Below are 20,922 nucleotides of genomic sequence, written 5' to 3'. Positions count from 1 at the left end.
AAATCGTAAAGTTGTAAACCCAGATGATGCTGAATACATCTTGTGCTGCTCAAGGTTGGGGCTTCTTGATTTAAGTGCTACTGAGGATATCAGGGTGATGCAGGCCTGGACGTTCATCAATCCAACGACGCACTTAGTGGGTGTGGACTCACTGCTACTCTATCCAGTGTTCATAAGGTGGTGGGAAATTAGAGCTTTAACTCCTAAAAGAGATTATGGACGTATATGTTATCGATTTGGCTTTGCAATAAAGAGGAAAAGAGAGAGTTCTCCTACTGCAAATGTTTAGTTTTTTTCAAATTAAGGATTGTCTCAGTATATGTGGGCATAGAGACATTACAAAACAATCGACAAACAAACAAGAAGTGTCCATCCAACTCTCTGCTATCCTACTTTCCCGAATCAAGGGTACAGCCGCGTGCGTCCGTGCGTAAGTCCCCTGTGAGCAGAGGCTCCAGATGGTGACTGTACTGCTGTGTGAGCAGACCCACGTCTTGTCATTGAAGAAGTGCTCAGCATGGGGCCCATTTTCTGCCGATCTTGCAGAGTTTTGGGAGTATCTGCGGGCTTCAGTCACCCATGACCTTGCTGTGCTCCGATTAGCAATGACAAAAAAGACGGCATGAGAAACCACAAAGATAAATGATAATCAGTATGGGTTTCACCTCATGGTAGGAATTTGAATCTGGACATCCATGTCTCGTCATCATGCATATGCAGTGGCAGTGTTAACATAGAGGCATAGGTATGCGGCCGCTTGGGGCCCCCATAATTGGCGGGCCCCCAACTTCACTGGCTTTTTTTTTGTACACAAACAAAGACGAAGCAAGACGAGTCCAAACACGAAAATAAAATAAAGGGTTAGGAAAAGGGTTAGGAAATAAAGTTACCCAAGCGGCTGAAATAAGATTAAAAAAGCGAAAAGACACTGATAAGTAAGTGAGTAACGGCAACGCCGTTGAACATGCCGCTACAGCAGCAGTAGCTAGCTGTGAAGTGGCGCTAGGTGAAGACCTGTGAGAAGACGTCAATAAGTAGGACACTGTCAGAAGCGTGTGATGTGAAGAACTCTCACTCACTCACACATACAAAGTCAATTATTCATCTTGGTCATATTTGCTAAGTTCATTTTGGAGTAAAGAAGTGTATGCAGGGTTTAAAGGTGAAGGTTTTTTTTCTCATCTCCAACCATTCTCATCTCCAACCCATACATTTTTTTTCTCTGTTCTCTTTTAAAGATCGGATAAGGTGGGCCCCATACATATCTTCGCCTTGGGCCCCATATTTGCTAAATTCACCACTGTGCATATGCAGGCTCTCCTAGAATCCTTCATGCACACTTTAAGGGCAGCAGCCAGGTGGTGGCTGATGGCTATGAATAACGCCTTATTTAACCACTAAAGTGTTGACCATACAAAATATTGCGTTTCATTTCATTGCAACCTGCAGAGCTAAAACCTTAAGTGCCACAGGGAGGGTGTTCCCTTCAAATGAGCTTCCTCAAGGCTTGTAGACGGTTACATTTATTACAGAACGTTAACAACTTGATGGCAGCAGCTGCACTACTTCTTCACTCGGCCACAGGTGGGCGCTATCATGTTCTACCATCAGGTTAAAGTAACAAGCCGTTTCAGAACCGGACCGTTAGTTGCATATGTAGGTTTGTGACTATGGTCTGGACATCTCTGCCTCTCTGTACATTTGAGGCATGTTCTGTTATTCAGTTGGGATCAATGCATCTGCTCACTAACTAAATAGAAAATAGTAATAGTCTGCATGCAAAATAAGTGTGATAAACACTGCAGGGCCAAATGTGGCTTGATTCATTTCGGGCAGGTTTTGGTATAGTATAGCAGCATGACAAACATCACCGCTTACCAGCACTCTTACAGGAAACAGGAAATGGTTAGGGTGTTGCACCAAAGACCAGTTGGCCTGTAGGTCTTTATGAGGCGTCATTACAATTAAAAATAAAATCCTTTGACCTGATTGGTATTGGTTCTTTTTAACATGCTTCTGGTGTTCATTGTAATGAGGAGGCGCTCATTGAGAGAACCGGTTGGGAAAGGGAGCAGAGAGGTGACTCTCCTCTATTGGTGGTTCAGCAGATCATCTAAACAGGATGTGGTTTCAGAGGTGGGGACCTGAACCGTTGATGCCAGGATGGTTATTGAGGCCATGAACCCCCCTGTTAATCCACAGTACGATTGTTTCCAGCCCCCTTCTGTTTTCCTGTGTTTACGCTGACCTCCGTGTTCACAGCTGACTGATTGAACGGTTGTTGAAGTGGCAGGTAGCCTGAGGCCATGTTTCTGTATTGATGCATATCCCTTCTCTGGGGTTTGTAATGATAAAGAAAAAGTGTACTAGTCTGTTTTCCCTGTTGAGAGATGAACACTGGCACTGACACGCAATGCATCTCCATGATTACTTCTCCACCTCCCTCAGATGAGCATACATCTTGGGGGGCAATTGGTGGGACCGCATGACAACCTGTCCAGAGTCCCAGTTGGAGATGATGCTTCTCCTCTCTATCCAGCTGCACGGAGCCCTGGACCCTGATCTCTCCACGCCTGCTGCTGGCCGGATCTATATTATATATATATATATATATATATATATATATATATATATATATATATATATATATGTATAAACATATATTAGATACTGAATGGTAGGCCCTGTGTAGTGAATAGAAACCGACTCCACAGCACCAATGATATAAAATCAATAACGCACTGATAAAAGATCTCGCCGATCCCCCACACTTTCCACTTGGCCAGTCTATCAACTATATTGTTAATTTGTCGTATCATATCAAAGATACATTTTTACTTCTTGTGAAATATGTCGCACCGGCAGAACTCTGGGACCCAGGAGAGGAAGTAGGCGGGGCCAGAGACCAGCAGTCCGGATGTTTCAGAGATTCCACACGGCCTGTACTGTGGACTACGACCAGAGAGACCCGCCCCTAAAGCCTCCAGACAGTGAGGGCCTCACAGCCCGACCCTAAAGCCTCCAGACAGTGAGGGCCTCACAGCCCGACCCTAAAGCCTCCAGACAGTGAGGGCCTCACAGCCCGACCCTAAAGCCTCCAGACAGTGAGGGCCTCACAGCCCGACCCTAAAGCCTCCAGACAGTGAGGGCCTCACAGCCCGACCCTAAAGCCTCCAGACAGTGAGGGCCTCACAGCCCGACCCTAAAGCCTCCAGACAGTGAGGGCCTCACAGCCCGACCCTAAAGCCTCCAGACAGTGAGGGCCTTACAGCCCGACCCTAAAGCCTCCAGACAGTGAGGGCCTTACATGGAAGGGAACCCCATGTACATAACCGGCCTATTGCCAATAGCCATAACTCAATGTATATTTTAAAATTTCCCTCAAATTGCTAACAAAGGTTAAAAATAAATGCTGGGTCATTCGCCCAGCTGGACCCCCAAATGGTGGCACTTTGGGGCCCCCAGGCTACTGGCCCCGGGGCCCTAACCCTGGCCCTGATTAGACTTAGGGGCCCCCAGCCCACTGGCCCTGGGGCCCTAGCCCTGATTATGGTTAGGGGACATCAGCCCACGGGCCCCGGGGCCCCTAGGCCTGATTTGGGTGAGTGGCCCCCAGCCCACCAGCCCTGGGGCCCCTAGCCCTAGCCCATTACCCCCTGCATTATATTATGCTGATGATGGTAGAGGAGCTAAATGATAGATTTAAACAGGAAAATAAAGAGTTATTTATAGGTGGTAGTGTCAATGTGGATCACGTCATTAAGGGTTTGGAAGGCGATGTTGAGCTAATCGATGAACTTGATTGTCTTTAACCTCATCGAGTTCCAACCCTCATCAAACTGTCCTCTGAGAAACATATGTTCATATTGAGTACCTTTTCTGTCTTGCATATGAGCATTTTCATATGATAAAATTATATATAATGCACCTATAATTGTGTTAACGGGTATATATATATATATATTGATGTTCAGCCTATAACTTCATAAAACATTTTTTGTAATTTAATACAATTTTTAAATTTAGTTTAGTCTATAGCTTAATAAAATAGGTTTTTATAACTTAATAAGATATAGGTTTTATAACTTCATAAAATAGGGTTTTATTTAGTTTGGCCTATAACTTAATAAAATAGGTTTTATAACTTAATAAAAATAGGTTTTATTTATTTAAGCCTATAACTGAATAAAAAAAGGTTTTATAACTTAATAAAATTGAATTTATTCAGGCGGGTTAGCTCGGTACTTCCGGTTGACGACCCGGAAGTGATCGTGGAGCAGAAGGCGGATCCCCGTTCCTCTGTCCGCCAACTTCTTCAGATCTGGCTGTTTGTCTTTTCTCTGCGGCTCCTGTTAAGGTTGAGGTTTGGTAGAAAGGGGAAGACTCGAGTTTCTCTTCACAGCACCAGAGGTTCCCTGCTCGGCTAGCTCGTTAGCCCGTTAGCTCGTTAGCTCAGAGCTGTTTCCGGTAGGCTAGCCGTTAGCCCGTTAGCCCGTTAGCTTACAGAACTAAGAGATAAGATGTCGGACACGGATCTGACGTGGGCGCTGAAGAACGGAGACCTGGACGCGGCGAAGACCCTCCTTAAGGTAAGACCTCCTACTTAAGGTAACTTAACTCGCCACTTTAACTCATTAAACACTGAAAACAGCCGAGCTCCTAGCGTAGCCCCAACCTGACAGCTGGGAGGCTAGCAGGGCTAGCGTTAGCATGCTAACCCCAACCTGACAGCTGGGAGGCTAGCAGGGCTAGCGTTAGCTAGTTCTGCCACTGGCGCAAAGGCACCAGCCTCTACATGTTCACATGAACCGGTCCGTTCTTCTACTAGGAGTGCTAAAGTTGGTATGTTCCGACATGAACACATGAAGCGTTCAAACTGAAGATGAGCTGAACTGAGAGGCTCAGCTCTACCTTCAGCTGATGGCTCCTCCACTAGCCTGAGCCAACCTGGAACTAAAACCACTTAACTAAAACTAACTTAACTAACGTAATGAGTGAATGCTTCTCACAGGTCTGTTACAAACATCATGTTCCTTAATGAGTCCTGCTCAGTCTGTTATTCACATCATATTGTTCCTTAATGAGTCCTGCTCAGTGTTATAAACATCATATTGTTCCTTAACGTAATGAGGCATGCTCAGAATTGGTTATAAACGTCGTTTTGTTCCCTAATGAACGTAGTGAGTGCTGATCACAGGTCTGTTATAATACATCATATTGCTCCTTAATGAGACCTGCTCATTAGGTCTGTTGTTGTCGTATTGTATAAACACCATGTTGCTCCTCTGTTGGTTTGAACCAGAGCGACCTGTTGGAAAGCTTAATGCTAAATAAATGCAGGTATCAGATTATCTTGAAGACCAAAAGCACCTTCACCTGAAGCTTGTGGACCAACAACTGTGAACTGCTACAAGGTTGAACTCAGCTAGTAGGAGGCTTGTAGACACAACAGGCCTGGCGTTATGCTCTGGGATTCAAGCCTCAGCACAATGAGCTCTAAACTCGTCCTGGCATCAGATGAATGCAAAAGGGTTGTTTACTTAATGGACCAAAGTGTAGGATGCTTATTTAATCACACTCTGTTTTGGTGTGTTACAGTAGTACATCTCTTAAAACATAATACTGGTTTACTTATGCGTTTTCACACATAAAATACAACTTTTTTTTCAGACTTGAATACAGAGAAGCACAAGTACAGTGTGACGCATGAAATGATTTAATCACTTAAAAAGAGGAAATTCCAACATGACCGAACGGACAATGAATCTCATCAAGTATCTTGATGGCCCAGTTCAAGTTAGGCTGAGAGAAATGCCTAGATTGATATTGGGACATCTCATTAATATCAATATTTACAGGTGTCTTCCAATACCATTTGTATACATTCTTATCATGGCTGGGAATCAACCAGCCACCTCCAAAAATAAAGTATAAGAAGTGAAAGGAAGGCCAGCGATTGTCCGACCAATGAGAATCTAGTCCAACGAGTGCATATCGACCAACCGAACGGGACAGCTATAGAAACGTCCACTTCATAGACGTTTCATTATCTTTTTTTTAAAGGTGAGGGTTAAAAATGGCTTTAAATGGTTTTTCATTTGACATTTGATTTTGCTTTTATTGCCAGTTCAAAGCCCCCCTTATTTCAGAGGCATTGGGGTGTAAACCTATGAGGACGGGAATCCCATTTTCTCTCGGATTAATCTGACCTTCTATGAGTGATCCATCCTCATGGATGAGTGACAGCTGATCTACCCACCGACCGCCTGGTGCGGCCAGCAGGTCTACACACTGACCGCCCGGTGCGACCAGCAGGTCTACACACCGACCGCCTGGTGCGACCAGCAGGTCTACACACTGACCGCCTGGTGCGGCCAGCAGGTCTACACACCGACCGCCTGGTGCAGCCACAGGTCTACACACCGACCGCCCGGTGCAGCCAGCAGGTCTACACACCGACCGCCCGGTGCAGCCACAGGTCTACACACCGACCGCCCGGTGCGGCCAGCAGGTCTACACACCGACCGCCCGGTGCAGGTCTTCAGACAGACATGCAGAGTAGAATTAGTGATTCAACTTTGATGGCCTGTGAACGCTATGGTGACCCTTCCTGGAGTGACGGTGTGAACATGCTGATGGTTATGGTCTGGCTTAAGACCATAGCTGTATGTTTCTATCACATCTGGGTGTGAAGGAAACACCAATAGCATCCTCTTCCTCATGCACACCACTCCTGTCTTTTTCCTTTGACTCTAGTGGTCTTCAGGGGGGGGGCTGAACACAGGGTCTGTAATCTACCCCTGGCTCGGTGGTCCTTGAGACCACATTACGCTGCCTTCCCTTGGGGATCGGCCACATTAGTGTGTTGGTGTGTGTGTGTCAGTTTGTGGCCTAACAGCTCTAGCAGGGGATGCGGAAAGAATTGCTTGTGCAAGAGCTGCATTTGTTGCAGTCAAATTTTTAGGAGAATGTTGCAGAGTGGAAATTGTTCTTTCCTTTGGATTAACTGAGGATCTTGGATGCACTCCATGTTCATATTTTAATCGTTTTTTATTTCTAATCAATGTCCTGGCTACAGATTTGAGACACATTCTAGTTGTATGTATTTTTATTAGGGCTGTTAAAATTAGTGCTATAATAATGCATCAACGCAATTTTTATTTGATTAATAAAATCGGATGCATTAACGCACGTTTAATGCACGCATTAATGTCAAAATTCACATCAGAGTTAATTTTTGTTTTTAGTTCCACTTACTTTACATTAAATTACAGTTGCAGAAAGTGACTGCCTGATTACAATTCCCAAATCTGTGGCGCTACTTATTTGAATTTAACTACACTTGTAGTAACTGCCTGTTTACAATTCCCAAATCTGTGGTGTTCCGTAAGAGTGAGCCAATAAAACTCCCTCAATATGCTTCTTAATTACATTTGGTATGAATGATAATTTGTCATTCCATTTGATTCCATTTAACCTCAATTGGAGTGGATTTAAAATAGAATTAACAAAATGTGATTAATCGTGGGTTAACTCACCAATATATCAACTTATCTTTTCTTTCTAGTGTGTTACCATGATTCTAACCCAAGCGTGGTGTTACCATGACTCTAACCCAAGTGTGTTGTCATGACTCTAATGACTCTAGCCCCTAGTGTGTTTCAATGACTCTAGCCCCTAGTGTGTTTCAATGACTCTAGCCCCTAGTGTGTTTCAATGACTCTAGCCCCTAGTGTGTTTCAATGACTCTAGCCCCTAGTGTGTTTCAATGACTCTAGCCCCTAGTGTGTTTCAATGACTCTAACCCCTAGTGTGTTTCAATGACTCTAATGACTCTAGCCCCTAGTGTGTTTCAATGACTCTAACCCCTAGTGTGTTTCAATGACTCTAACCCCTAGTGTGTTTCAATGACTCTAACCTGAGTGTGTTTTCTCGTCCAGGCGGAGGATGTGAACCGGACCCTGGAGGGGGGCAGGAAGCCGCTACACTATGCTGCAGACTGCGGCCATGCAGAGATCTTGGAGTACCTCCTCTCTCAGGGGGCCGATGTCAACGTAAGTCCTGCTGCTGCTTCACCTCCAGCTCCCCCTAATGCACCATCATAGGGAGGCCACCACACCTGCTCTATGGGGAGGGTTGACTAAAGATGGGGTCAACTGTCAACCCAAGAGAGATTAAAGGCACAGGTCCAACAGGGTGGAGTAAAACAGATACAGGTCCCAACAGGGTGGAGTAAAGCATGCACTGCATTTTTAACCGGCTGCCCCATAAAGCCGTGATGTTCTCAGGAATTGTCTTCACTGAAAGCCTGATATTCCACCCTAAAGCAGGTCCTCTTCACTCCTAGTGGTTTATGTATGCACTGTATGTTTTATAGAATTACATTTGAGACGCAGAGCAGACACCTTTGCCCGACTCATTAGATAAGCTAAATATTTTTTACTAAGGAAGACAAATCATTATTATTATTATTATTATTATCTGTGTAGTTTCAGGAATGCAAATATCTGTTGAAACTTTGTAAGATAGTTGAAGGACATGTCTTTGTGGTACACATTTTATAGCTAATCTAAAAATGAAAATGTGTCCTGTTGAACAATAAACAGTTTCCTGGAGCCTGTGGGCTGAGCTCCTCTCTCTGTTCCTTCAGCAGCGGTGACCACGTCCTGCTGTTTATCTGTTCCCGTTATCAGCCAGCCATTCACTGAACAGGTTCTCCCAGCCTGCGTCTGCATACTGAGCAGCAGAACGGGGGCTTATAGAATAAATAACTTGTGATGTGTTGAAGTGGTGCAGGCGTTCCTCTGGGCTCGTTCATGAGATGATAAGAGGAGAGGAATAAGCTCAAGTTATTTCCTGTGATGATGATAAAGGAGGAGGCCGACTGAGAGCGATGGTGGAGGCCTGTAGGCCGGCGGCCCCAGGGCGGCCGCCTCCACAGTGAATGAAACAGGAATGCAGACGCGTAGCATTCTCTCTTCTTCCTATCGCTCTTCACTCTTCTTTACCCCCCCCCCCCCCCCCCCAGGCCCCGGACAAACATGGACTGACCCCGCTGCTGTCGGCCATCTACGAGGGACACCTGTCCTGTGTCAGGATCCTGCTAGAAAAGGTACCCACGCACATACACAAGTAAACACATACACACAGGTACTCGCACACTCATGTGCACACACGCGTACATGCGCACACACACACGTAAAATGCGCGCACAGACACACACAGGTACACACACACACATGTACACAGGTACATGTGTAAGTGTGTGTCAATAACATCATGTTGGGGACCCAAAAGGCTGATGGGTGCTGATGATGAGGTAACAACTTAACAAAGGGCCTCTCTGCTAGGGACTGGAACATTCCCACCGGGCGGCCGTCTGCTTTGTGGCTTCTTGTTGGGGGCTCTTTGTTGTTTTGAGTGTAGAGTTTCTGTCTGGGCCCCCCCCCCCCCCACCTGTCCACAAACACTGGCTAAGTGGTACACACAGTCACGCACGTACACACACACTTTAAGCTGCACAAACAGGAGTCCCGGTCCTGTGTGGGACCGTGAAAGTCAGGTGAAGACACAGCTGGTGACAAACAGCCATGATGAGCTCCACAATGGAGGCTGACAGAGCTACACCAGAGCTGGGCTTAGCGGTTAGGGTTACATGATTTAGTGTAACGGTGCTAAAAGCGGCGGTACGGCCTATTCCCAGTGAATACTCTGTGATGGATGACAATTAAGGGCGCTTCAGATGGATGCGTGGGAGAGTCCCAGCAGCCTCTCCTGCACAGAAGGCCTGAGCATCGGCACCTGGCTTACCGCAACAGGAAGTGAGTGTAGTCACATGGTACGTCCTCCCACTATGGCTTAATGTTGGGTTGGACCACAGCTTAAAACCAGGTTGTATTATGTTGCAGTCCTTATGTTTCTAGTTCATTCGATTTTGGAGTGCATTTGTCAGCGGTGGCTCTGACCTATAAAGAGCTTCACAATGAGGCCCATTCATCGTAGTCTACTGTCAACTGCAGGCTTCCTGTTTGCTTTATTCAGAGCAGGAGAGGAAGGATCACAGTCTCTGTGCTGATGTTATTTTCCTCTGCAAATCCCAATAACTGCTGCTGGTCCTTGTCCATCGGCTCGGACTGGGATGTAAAATCAATCAGATGACGTCTGGCTGCTCCTGCAACCTTTGGTCCACATGGAGACACGTGTTCTGACATGTTGGTCTTTAGAGGCGTGCACTGTTGTCGTGACGCAATGGGGACGTCCCTGGGAACTGAGTCCTGTCCTCCATCTTTTGACTGATAATAAGACATAATTCAGACCATCATCACACACTTTATTAGGAGACCGTTACGTGTTGTAAACAGAGTTGTGTGTATTTAGTTGTTTACCGGTCTCTACGTGTTGTAAACAGTAGTTGCGTGTATTTAGATGTGCACCGGTCTCGTACGTGTTGTAAACAGTAGTTGTGTGTATTGAGTGTGTGTGCATAGGGGTGGGGAGGCTCATTATGGAGTGCTTAAGGCTTAAGTGTAGTGATTAACGAACAACACCATGAAGGTGGGTTCTGTTCCAGGGCAGAGTGGTGTTAATGGGGTGAGGTGCGACCTGCTGGTCGAAATGAGAAGCATGGAGACACCGACTCAGCGCTGCTAATGACTTCCCCAGAGAGGACAATGGGCTGGGGAAGAGGCCACCCTGCAACGCATCACAGCCCGACGGCCTCAGCTCCTGGGGTCGTCAGCAGTTCCTCGGCGGGCTCCTCCCCAACACTGGCCTTAGAGTCAGTAACCGTGGTGGTGTCTTGGCTGTTGTAGTGGTTGCTCCTCTTCCGCTTTTTTAAATAAATGTGTAAAAAAAAAAAAAATCCCTTTTTTTCCAGTCCACTTATGAGGAAACTTTGAGAGTTAAGGTTTTGCTTCCTGAGTTTTGGAGATACTCGCGGTGTTGACAAGACGATGCAGACTAGTACGAGGAGTGTCAAGCATGGCAGGAAACAGGCCCGGCCCGCGGCTCGCCCGCTCAGCCGTGGTACGTCTACATGTATATGTGACAGGTCGCCACCTCCTCTCCAGACTCCGGTCTGTGAACCCTCCCTCCTCTCCTCCCAAAACCTCCCTGGCTCAGTAATTGGGGCGGCCGACTCTCATGACTCCAACAATGCTGCCTCTCTGGTTCCTGGGTTATGTAAGCCCCCCTCGAGGCAGTGGTGGGCGCTGATGGGAGCGGGGGGGGGGGGGGGGCGTGGACGTGCTTGTGTCAGTGCTGATGGGAGGGGGCTGTGGGGCGTGGATAGGCCTGTGTCACTGCTCCATCACAGCACTGTCGCTCTGCTTGTGAAACTCCATGCTTATTGCTGCCTTTTTTTGCTGTGTTCTATTTTGTATTTAGATATTTAACAGCAGAAACCCTTTAGCCCATGTTCAGACCTGGTTCAGACCTGCAGTCGGTTGCACCAGCAGAACGTAAAGCCGATCATAAGTTCGGGTGTAAAGCTCGCCTTAACCCTACGCTCCACGTAGCTAGTTTCAAACTAAAGGTGTTCTAAGTTTTGGTTGTACCACCAAGTTTTAACGTTATTAGTAGTGTGTAAATTGTACCAGTGTCGCATTTAATGACGTTTAGATAATTTCAAGCCAATTGTTGACAGCAAACAATGTAAACAGGAAGTAGCTGCTACCAGCAAGATTCCACCTTATCCGAGTGAAGACGCGTTAGCACCCAAATGAGAGGGCAAACAAAACAGTTCGACAGTCATTTATTCTCTAAAATTGACTTGGCGTGAGGCGTGATGTTAAGCTATTTGATGGCAGATTTTTATAATAAATTGCAGCTCATTGCTGCTTTGTATGCTATTCGTTGTGTGAGAGTTTTTGTCTGAGTTAGCCTCTACCTGGCTTCGTATGCCTATGCATTGTATGGATGCATTGTATTGGTTTGTACGTGGGCCGAAACCGAAATCGCGCATATAGATCTACATCATCATACTGATGAAATGGATCGATACGGTCACGGACAATCCGTTACCGACGCAAACCGCGTTGAAACTCCTCTTCCCATTGCTCAAAACGAATAGCCGTCTTTGGTATTTACCGGTCTTTATCGTTAGAATGGAACTTACACCAGCTAGAGGGGAGGTGTAAAATATAAATTATAACTTAGTGTTATGTTGAAACTATCTGCTTGGTGCAACTGCTATTTTTTTAGTAGAGTGTAAAGTCGAACGTTTGGGCAATTTACGTTCACCGTAGTCTACGTGGGACCTTAAGGTCTGCTGGTGCAACCAGCTGCTGGTTTCTTTGGTCCTCATCCCACTGAGCTGAAGTTGCGTGGCTCTGCCACTGGTCAGGTCAGAGGTCAGCGAGGCCCACAGGGTTCAGGGTTTGACTCTCAGGGGTTCAAATGCCATTGAGTAACTTCACCTGTAATGGAAGAAGGGCGAGGGAGGGAGGGAGGATTTAAGTCTCATTAAAGGTGCTGACATCACATCGGTAAACATGGGATCCTTGTTAATGGCGAGAGACATCACTTGTAGGAGAGCGAGGGTGAAAGTGAGACGGTTCCAGAGAGAGAGACAGAAAGGGAGGGAGGGCCCCTGTATGCATATGGCGCATTTCCACTGACGGGTACGCTTCGGACCCAGCACGCCTCAGCCTCAAGTAGTGAGGGTGCGGTATAGCCCAGCTCAGTTACGGCTCGCGTTTCCACCGCCGCCAGTACCCTTATGGTAGGGCGGGGTTTAAGCCGGACAGCGATAGCCACGGCAGCTACGTAAGCATTGTGATCTCATAGCAGCCCGACACAGTGTAGCCTGCTAATAAATCCAAGGAAAAAGAAGAACGCACTCAATGAACAAAGAGCAAGCAACAATGTAGGACGTCCAAGAAGGACGGCAAACTTTTCGCTCAACATTTAATTCAATAAACAAAGCTTTCGCCGTTGTCCAGAAATACCTTGCGCGTACTGTGTTTGTTTGTTATGATCCCCCTGTCGCACGGAAGTGACTCTGTCGACCAATCAACGGACGGCGTGTGTAGCTCAAACTTGCCGGGACCCTTTCAGGCGTCTCAGTACCTCAACGGAGCAGTACTGTGAGTCGAGTACGGCTCAGTCCTGGTCACGGCCACTTTTGGCGGTGGAAACGCGACCCGTGCCGCACCTTTGCACACTGAACCGACCCGCACCCTCCGGGAAATGCACCAATAGATGAATAGATCCATTCTCCACAACCGTCTCATGTTCTTCAGAGACCGGGGAGCCGTGCTGTGACGGACCCCCTGGGGCCCCGCTTCATGAAGCCTGTTTAACCCCCTGTCTCCCCCCTCTCCCCCCTCTCTCCCCCCCCCCCCCCCCCCCCCCATGTCTCCTCCCTCTCCCTCCCCCTCCCGTCTCCACAGGGTGCCGACAAGGAGCGGAAAGGTCCGGACGGGCTGAGCGCCCTGGAGGCGGCCGAGACGGACGCCATCAAGGCCCTGCTGAAGTGAGGCGGGGGGGAGAGAGGGAGGGGGGGGGAGGGAGGGGGGGGAGAGAAGGCTGCAGGACGGGGGTGCCAGAGAGGGAGAGACAGACAGACAGAGGGGGGGAGTGTTTGTCGAGGACTAAAGATGAGCAGGCCTCCCCTCTCCTGGGCTGGTGCGAGACCCCCGCAGTCTGCAGGCCGCCGTCAGTCGCATGGGGGGGGGGGGGGGGAGCGATGGATCTTTTGGGGGGTGGGGGGGCAGGGGTAGGGGTCTCCTGTTGTTTTTGGGGTGTTTTTTTTTTTTCTTTTTTTCTAACGGTTTGGTTTTTTTCTGTCCTTATTGCTTGAGTGGTTGAGTGACAGGTAGCACCTTGAGTGGTTGAGTGACAGGTAGCAGGTGGACTTGTTGAGTGACAGGTAGCAGGTGGACTGAGGGTCCTGAAACACGGAGGGTTGGCTCCGCCCCCCCCCCTCCTTCACGGATTTCAAAATAAGTGTTCTTTCAAACATGCAAATAACGCCAAGCTTCGCACTTAAAACTCACCGCTTTTATTTTTTATCTTACGAGCCTCTTCCATCGTTAACGGAATACTCTGGGTAGGGTTAACCAGGGTTAACTAGTTCTCTAGTGGGTCACTCCTGTTTCTACTACTCTGCATACGGAAGGTATTGTATGGCCGCTCATCCACAGCGATCAGTACTGTACTACAGCACTGTACTACAGTACTAGAGCGGTTCAGTTACTTTACAATAAGACATCATTACTTGCTGGGTCTTCCTCTCTAATAACTTATTCAGATTTAGTTTTGTGTGTTTTCTGCAGAAAGGGAAGCATCATTTGTGTACCTTCTCTGATTGGCCCTTGAGTGATTACATATCAATAGACGCATTCATGACTTACATGGCCAGTGTAAAAAGATGCAGCCCATTCTATTTCGTCAAATCATCATGCTGGCTAATCTAGAAAGAGTAAATAAACACAGATTGGTTACTGAAACCAGATTGGATTTTAAAACGGCATTAAAGGAGGCCAATCAATCCAAATCAAGTCCTCCGGAGGAGTCAGTCCTGAAGGCCAAGGCTGAGGCCCATCTGTGGCGTAGAGGAGAGGGGTGACCACGGAAGAGGTCAAGGGTCACTGCTAGGCGACCGCCGGAGAGGTCAAGGGTCGCTGCCAGGCGAGGACGAGGAGCAGGACGGAGGTGTCCCGCTCCTCTGTTTTAAATCAGCAGCCCGGTCGGGGAAAAGAAAACTGCCTCTGCTATTATTCTTATTCTTATTATTATTATTATGCTCTGAAATGGTGGCTGTCCTCTCGGTTGCTTTCCAATAAACTACATCGCAATGGAAAAAATGCTCTTGCTAACTTTGTTGTGACAAAAAGTCTGTATGAACTGAAATAAAAACAAAATCCATACTAATGACATGTGCATCTTTCAGTTTGTGTTCCCCGCAGCTCACTTCTCTAAGTTATTTAAGGCTCAGTTATTGTTCCACGTCGACGCAACGTGATTACCACCCAGACGCTTCGATGCAGTCCTAAACATGTTTTGGTTATGTGTCGGGTTTTAGTGAGTGGACCAATCACAGCCCTTGCTGCTGCGTTGCCTTGACGCAAGGTTACAATTTTTGGACGCACACGTCAGGCCCTTGTGGTGGACGCTTAGAGGGTCCGTAGTAGTGGTGGATTTCATGATTTGTTTGAATGAATCAGTTCGCCAAGAAGAGTCGTTCATTCGTTCGTTCGTTCGCATTTCCGGTAGCGGTGAATCATGATTCTCAGTCACTGAGTCAGTCAGACTCGGCTCCTCCCTCGTTCTCGTTCAAACAAATCGCGAATGCACGTTCTCAGTCACTGAGTCGGTCAGACTCAGCTCCCCCCTCGTTCTCATTCTCAAACGAATCATGATCGTGCAATGGTGTCATCAATCAACACAACATTAACTAAGTTCCTTTTAGCTGAGGAGTGCTTCATGTTCAGAATCGGGATGTTGTTGCCCGGCTGACTCTCGTGACTTCTCAGTCCTCACCGCTAAACACAGTCGTAGAACGAACGGCGACTCGCGACTCGCGACTAGTGGGTGGAGCTGGGAGTCGAGTCTCGGAGAACGAACAAGACGAACGACGACGAACGAGAGCAGCGAATCAGTTTGGTTCGTTCGTTTTAAAGAGTCGTTCGTTCAAACTGATTCATTCGCGAACAAGCCACCACTAAGTCCATGTAGGCCTGAGGAAAATAGGTCTGCAGAACGTGCGACTGCAGACGCACGTTAAGTCATTTTAACCAGTGTATGATATAGGTTAAACAGACTTAAGATATCCTGTATATAATACAGGTTAAACAGACTTTGTGTACATTGGTGAAAACCATCACTTTCTTTTCCACAAGAGACAAGCGAATGCTGGTTGAGATTCAGGCCGGGTATCAATCAAGTTTTTGTTTCTGACATTCCTCACCCTCAGACTGATTTGTGAACTCCGAAATATTCTATTCAGAAAGTGGGACGGCCGTCGTCTCTGGGGGGGAAAAGCCAATGACCTCCCTTCTGAGCACGGCCGTGTTCTGTTTCAGAGGCTATTCACAGAGCGATCAATGTGTTGCAGCTCTAAAATGGAATTAGATCCTACCCATTTGAAAGGGTAAGAAACAATAACATGTATGGGAGACCCTTTTGATGGGTCCCTTTCTCTCAGAGGAAACGAAAAAAAACAATCTTGACATGTCTCCGAAATTGTGTGTGGTTGCATGAGCTAACTCGTGCAAGGCTAATGCGAACGCACGCAAGGTTTCAGGACCCTGGGCCGCTTTGAAGCGGACTAGTGAATGATCAACGCGGCTCATCGTTTTTGATTGTGAGTTGCGAGATGGCGGCCCCTAGCGGCCCCTGTCATCAGAGCACTACTTTGTGAAGACCTGCTTACATGCGGGTTCGATACGCACTTTGAAAACCCTGAGTGGTTCACCTTCAGAACGGCGGAATTCAGCCCTGTGTGGTCGGAGCTGTACAAAACGTTTTGGAGACCTCCTTACTTCCGGTCCATCTGTTTAAATGGATAACTCTCGGGTTCACGTTTGGAGTGGTTGAGTTCCAGAGACATTATCTTAGCCCTGAAAATGGCCCTGCTCGGGTAGGACTTTACAGGGTTAGGGTTAGGACCTTCCAAAAGGGGTAGGACCTTCCTAAACCCTTGTGGGACCTTCCTAAACCCTTGTGGGAGGAGCTTGTAGCCAGCTCAACATCTTCAGCTGTAAACCTACAATTTGTTCATTTCAATTCGACCTGCCGTATTCTTCTTCCTGCATCCATTGTGCCGAACTACATTCATCTATTTATCGCTTTCAGTTGGTACTGGTCAGTCTCTCCATAGCAGTGGGCTAGGGTTAGGACCTTTACCCGTTATTTTGGGTGGAAACGCGGCTTTTGCCTCTTGAAACGAAAATGCAGAAATTCCTAAACATTTATTCTGTTAAACTGGAAAAACTTTCAGGAATATATCAACTCCCACGAAGAGGAATGGCCTCAAACTGTTCTGAATCACAGATCCATGGCCATCTGTCTGTCCCCTCAAACTGTTCTGAATCACAGATCCATGACCATCTGTCTGTCCCCATGTACGAATGGCTCCGGAGCTGCGTCGTTAATATTGCGTCAGTTATATATAATGTAACTGATGCAGGTTAATTAATGATGATAGTATAATGATAACGTTTACAGATAGAGTTGTAGTACAAGTATGTGAAGTTACGTTTTAGAGACGATCAGGAGCTTCAGATGTGGTCGGTGGTCGGTCAGTCTTTAGTTGATGTCTGGAGAATCTCGCCGGTGCAGACTCTGAATCTAAAGGCTTTATTCAACCTTTGTTTCCTCTTTATTCAACCCTTTATTTCCTCTCTGTCTTGGAGGTGAGAGCAGCAGTGATTCAGTCGACGGTGACCAGAAGCGTGAAGAAGCCATCGGTTGAGTTCTGAGCACCGTTGTCCCCTTAGAGGAGCCATGAGGCCAGGGACGTACAGATGCTCTTTAGGTGAACTATCTTAAGAGCCAAAGAGGTTTCTTAGGTTAATATGTATTGCACAGCAGTCAAGTGTGTAAGATTCAGTGGATGGGAAGGCACTTGCTGTCACAAAACCGGATGTAGAAATAATGTAGATCGATTCTACGTTCTCAAATGTTCCACATGACGAGTACAATGACATCCAGCCATATGACTCCCAGCATATCGTAGAACCAAGAATATTATACGGCTCAGCTCTGGTTGCATTAAACCACCAGTATGAACACGTTTTATATTGGAACACATAAACCTCTAACCACTGGGTGAGCTGAGCCAATGACTCACACACAAGAGCCAGAATGTCAATCAGTCCTGCTCTGCCGTTCCCCACACAGGCTTTCCTTAGAACAGAACAACACAGACAAACATAGAAAAACATGTCTGCTTCATAAAGATCTATGTTGGTTTCTTCGGTTGCAGAAACCAGTTCACATCGATCCACAGAAGACGTGTTCGGTTAAAATGTTGGATCTTGCGGATTTACAGGCCAGGTTTATTTTTAGCATCGCATAGGATTTCCCTCAAACTGCCATGGTGCCTGGTGCCAACGCCGCCGGCACCAGGGTTCATATTGAAATTCTGATCAGTGCTCGTGACAAGTGGGCTAATGAGGCAGAGAGAGGGAGGGAGGGGGGGGGGGGGTTGTTCATTACTGCCATTAGAAACAGAGAGGGGGGGTGGGGGTTGTTCATTACTGCCATTAGAAACAGAGAGGGAGGGGGGCGGGGTTGTTCATTACTGCCGTTAGAAACAGAGAGGGAGGGGGGCGGGGTTGTTCATTACTGCCGTTAGAAACAGAGAGGGAGGGGGGTCGTTCGTTACTGCCATTAGAAACGGAGAGGGAGGGGGGTCGTTCGTTACTGTCATTAGAAACAGAGAGGGAGGGGGGCGGGATTGTTCATTACTGCCATTAGAAACTGAGAGGGAGGGGGGTCGTTCGTTACTGCCATTAGAAACGGAGAGGGAGGGGGTGTCGTTCATTACTGCTATTAGAAACAGAGAGGGAGGGAGGGGGGGGTCGTTCATTAGAAACAGAGGGAGGGGGGGTCGTTCATTAGAAACAGAGAGGGAGGGGGGGTTGTTCATTACTGCCATTAGAAACAGAGGGAGGGAGGGTCCTCTCAGTGAACTAGTAGTTCCACCTGCTGTTCTGCAGCAAACACTGCGGCAGTCCTCTGCTAAGAACCGGGTACTGCGTCCTCTGCTACGACCCGGGTACTGCTCTGATCCTCTGCTAAGACCCGGGTACTGTGTCCTCTGCTAAGAACCGGGTACTGCGTCCTCTGCTACGACCCGGGTACTGTGTCCTCTGCTACGACCCGGGTACTGCTCTGATCCTCTGCTAAGACCCGGGTACTGTGTCCTCTGCTAAGAACCGGGTACTGTGTCCTCTGCTACGACCCGGGTACTGCGTCCTCTGCTACGACCCGGGTACTGTGTCCTCTGCTACGACCCAGGTACTGTGTCCTCTGCTACGACCCGGGTACTGTGTCCTCTGCTACGACCCAGGTACTGTGTCCTCTGCTACGACCCGGGTACTGTGTCCTCTGCTACGACCCGGGTACTGCTCTGATCCTCTGCTACGACCCGGGTACTGTGTCCTCTGCTACGACCCGGGTACTGCTCTGATCCTCTGCTACGACCCGGGTACTGTGTCCTCTAGTACGACCCGGGTACTGCTCTGGTCCTCTGCTACGACCCGGGTACTTCTACAACCCGGCTACTGCTGTGGTCCTCTGCTATGACCCGGGTACTGCTGTGGTCCTCTGCTACAACCCGGGTACTGAGGTACTGCGTCCGTGTTTCACGGTCAGACGAGGGCATTGCGGGGTTCATCTTTAATCCATTAACGAGTCTGTTTTTAGATACAGATGATGGAATATGGAATAGACTCTCGGGTCTTCATTTAGTCTCTTTTATTAGTTATATTGTGTTGGACTTTCTGTGGCACTTCACTATCTTTACAACACACACACACGCAAACACACACTATTCCTATGTTATACTCTACAGGCTACACACCAGACCAGGCCTGCCAATCAACAAGCTCCAAACCACCATCTAATGTGCTAGAAAATACAGATAATTATCATAGTTATTGTTCCTCTACCACTGATTGCATTCAGATCTCTTTGTCTCTCTCTATTCTCCCAATGGCCGTCCCTCACTGCCTGCCGAGGTCTCTCTCCCGCTCTCTCTCTAATCGTATATTGACTCTTTGTAACCTGCTTTAATTTATGACTGACAGCCGGTCTATAACACGTCTCACTGGTCATGGTTCGGTAGCGACGCTCAGCCGACCATGAAATCAACCCTTTAATCAAGTTTAAAGATGTACACAATCAATGGGCTTTTTGCATGTTTTATTAATTCTTTGAAAAGTTGCTTGTTTGAGTTTTGATTTTCCTATATAGGTAATAATTACTATTGTATATATTATATTATGTTTCACATGGCTGCTCACAAGTATCTGTAATATCTCCATGCTCTCGTATTGTGGACTCAAATCTCGACTTGTTTCGCTGCTCTCCTGTGATTGGCTGACACCTCTTTGCTGTGATTGGCTCCTACAGAGAGGGGCTAATCCTCTGTGTTCCTGGGCTGCAGGTTCGTCCAGTCGGAGGACAGCGAGCGACAGAGTTCAGCCTCTGTTCTGAACTGAACTGAAGGCCGGACCAGGTGACACCAGACAACACATGGTCCCTCCCCTCATAGAGATGGCCCTCCTTACCTCTGGTCTCTTCTGTACCTAGCGTCCTCTCTAACCATTCCTGGCCTCGGCGTGCTTTTAAAGGTTTTTCCCATAAGTGATGATTAACCCGGCTCCTGCAGACCTTGACAGCCTATTGCTTTTAAATCAACAGCTGTCCCAGCGGCACTTTCTACTTTCCCTGCCAACGTTTAATTAAGCCCCCGTCAGACGGGGTTCGGCTCCCCGGACTCTGCGGAGGCGGAGCCGCGGTAATAAAGGAACCAGGCTCTGAGATTACAGCCAAGAAACCAGGGTTAGAGAACGTCGATAAAAGGAGGGCGGAAGGTTTGGGGGGGGGGGGGGGGGGGGGAGGAGGAGAGATCTCCACCTCCCACCTGCAAGGCCGACTCCCTTCAGTTACAGCGTCTCTGCTTGGCAGACTGACGGACAGGCTGACAGACGGACGGACCGGCTGACAGACACAGACAGACGGGCTGAGATGCAGGTAGTAAGACAGACGGACAGATAAGACCAGAAACTGACACAGGCTGACAGGCAGGCTGACTGACTGACTGACTGACTGACTGAGATGAAGTTAGTAAGACTGACGGACAGATGAGACCAAAAAGTTCTTCCTGAAGTTTGCTGGTTGAGCACAGTGACCTCTCCCCTCGGCAGGGGGTCCTTGTGTCTCCGTCCGCCTCGGGGGGGGGGGGGGGGG

General features: G+C 47.8%; 1 protein-coding gene across 1 annotated transcript; it reads left to right on the top strand.

The window, feature by feature from the left end:
- Nucleotides 1-4,267: 4,267 nt before the first annotated feature.
- On the top strand, nt 4,268-14,874 carry mtpn (myotrophin). Its single transcript, XM_084482796.1, has 4 exons — nt 4,268-4,589; nt 7,941-8,054; nt 9,029-9,112; nt 13,392-14,874. The coding sequence occupies exons 1-4, from the start codon at nt 4,521-4,523 to the stop codon at nt 13,476-13,478; spliced, it is 354 nt and encodes a 117-aa protein (XP_084338922.1). The 5' UTR covers nt 4,268-4,520; the 3' UTR covers nt 13,479-14,874.
- Nucleotides 14,875-20,922: the final 6,048 nt, after the last annotated feature.

The sequence above is a fragment of the Micromesistius poutassou genome, assembly GCF_964030765.1.
Source record: "Micromesistius poutassou genome assembly, chromosome: 18".
NCBI classification, from domain to species: Eukaryota; Metazoa; Chordata; class Actinopteri; order Gadiformes; family Gadidae; genus Micromesistius; species Micromesistius poutassou.
Note: the sequence above shows the minus strand (reverse complement) of the source record. Positions and strands in the feature narration are given on the sequence as shown.

Excerpts from the sequence above, each read along its gene's own strand:
- mtpn (XM_084482796.1), top strand. The coding sequence starts at position 4,521 with ATGTCGGACACGGATCTGACGTGGGCGCTGAAGAACGGAGACCTGGAC. Across the intron at positions 8,055-9,028 it reads CTCAGGGGGCCGATGTCAAC|GCCCCGGACAAACATGGACT; the intron begins GTAAGTCCTGCT and ends CCCCCCCCCCAG. Across the intron at positions 9,113-13,391 it reads TCAGGATCCTGCTAGAAAAG|GGTGCCGACAAGGAGCGGAA; the intron begins GTACCCACGCAC and ends CCGTCTCCACAG.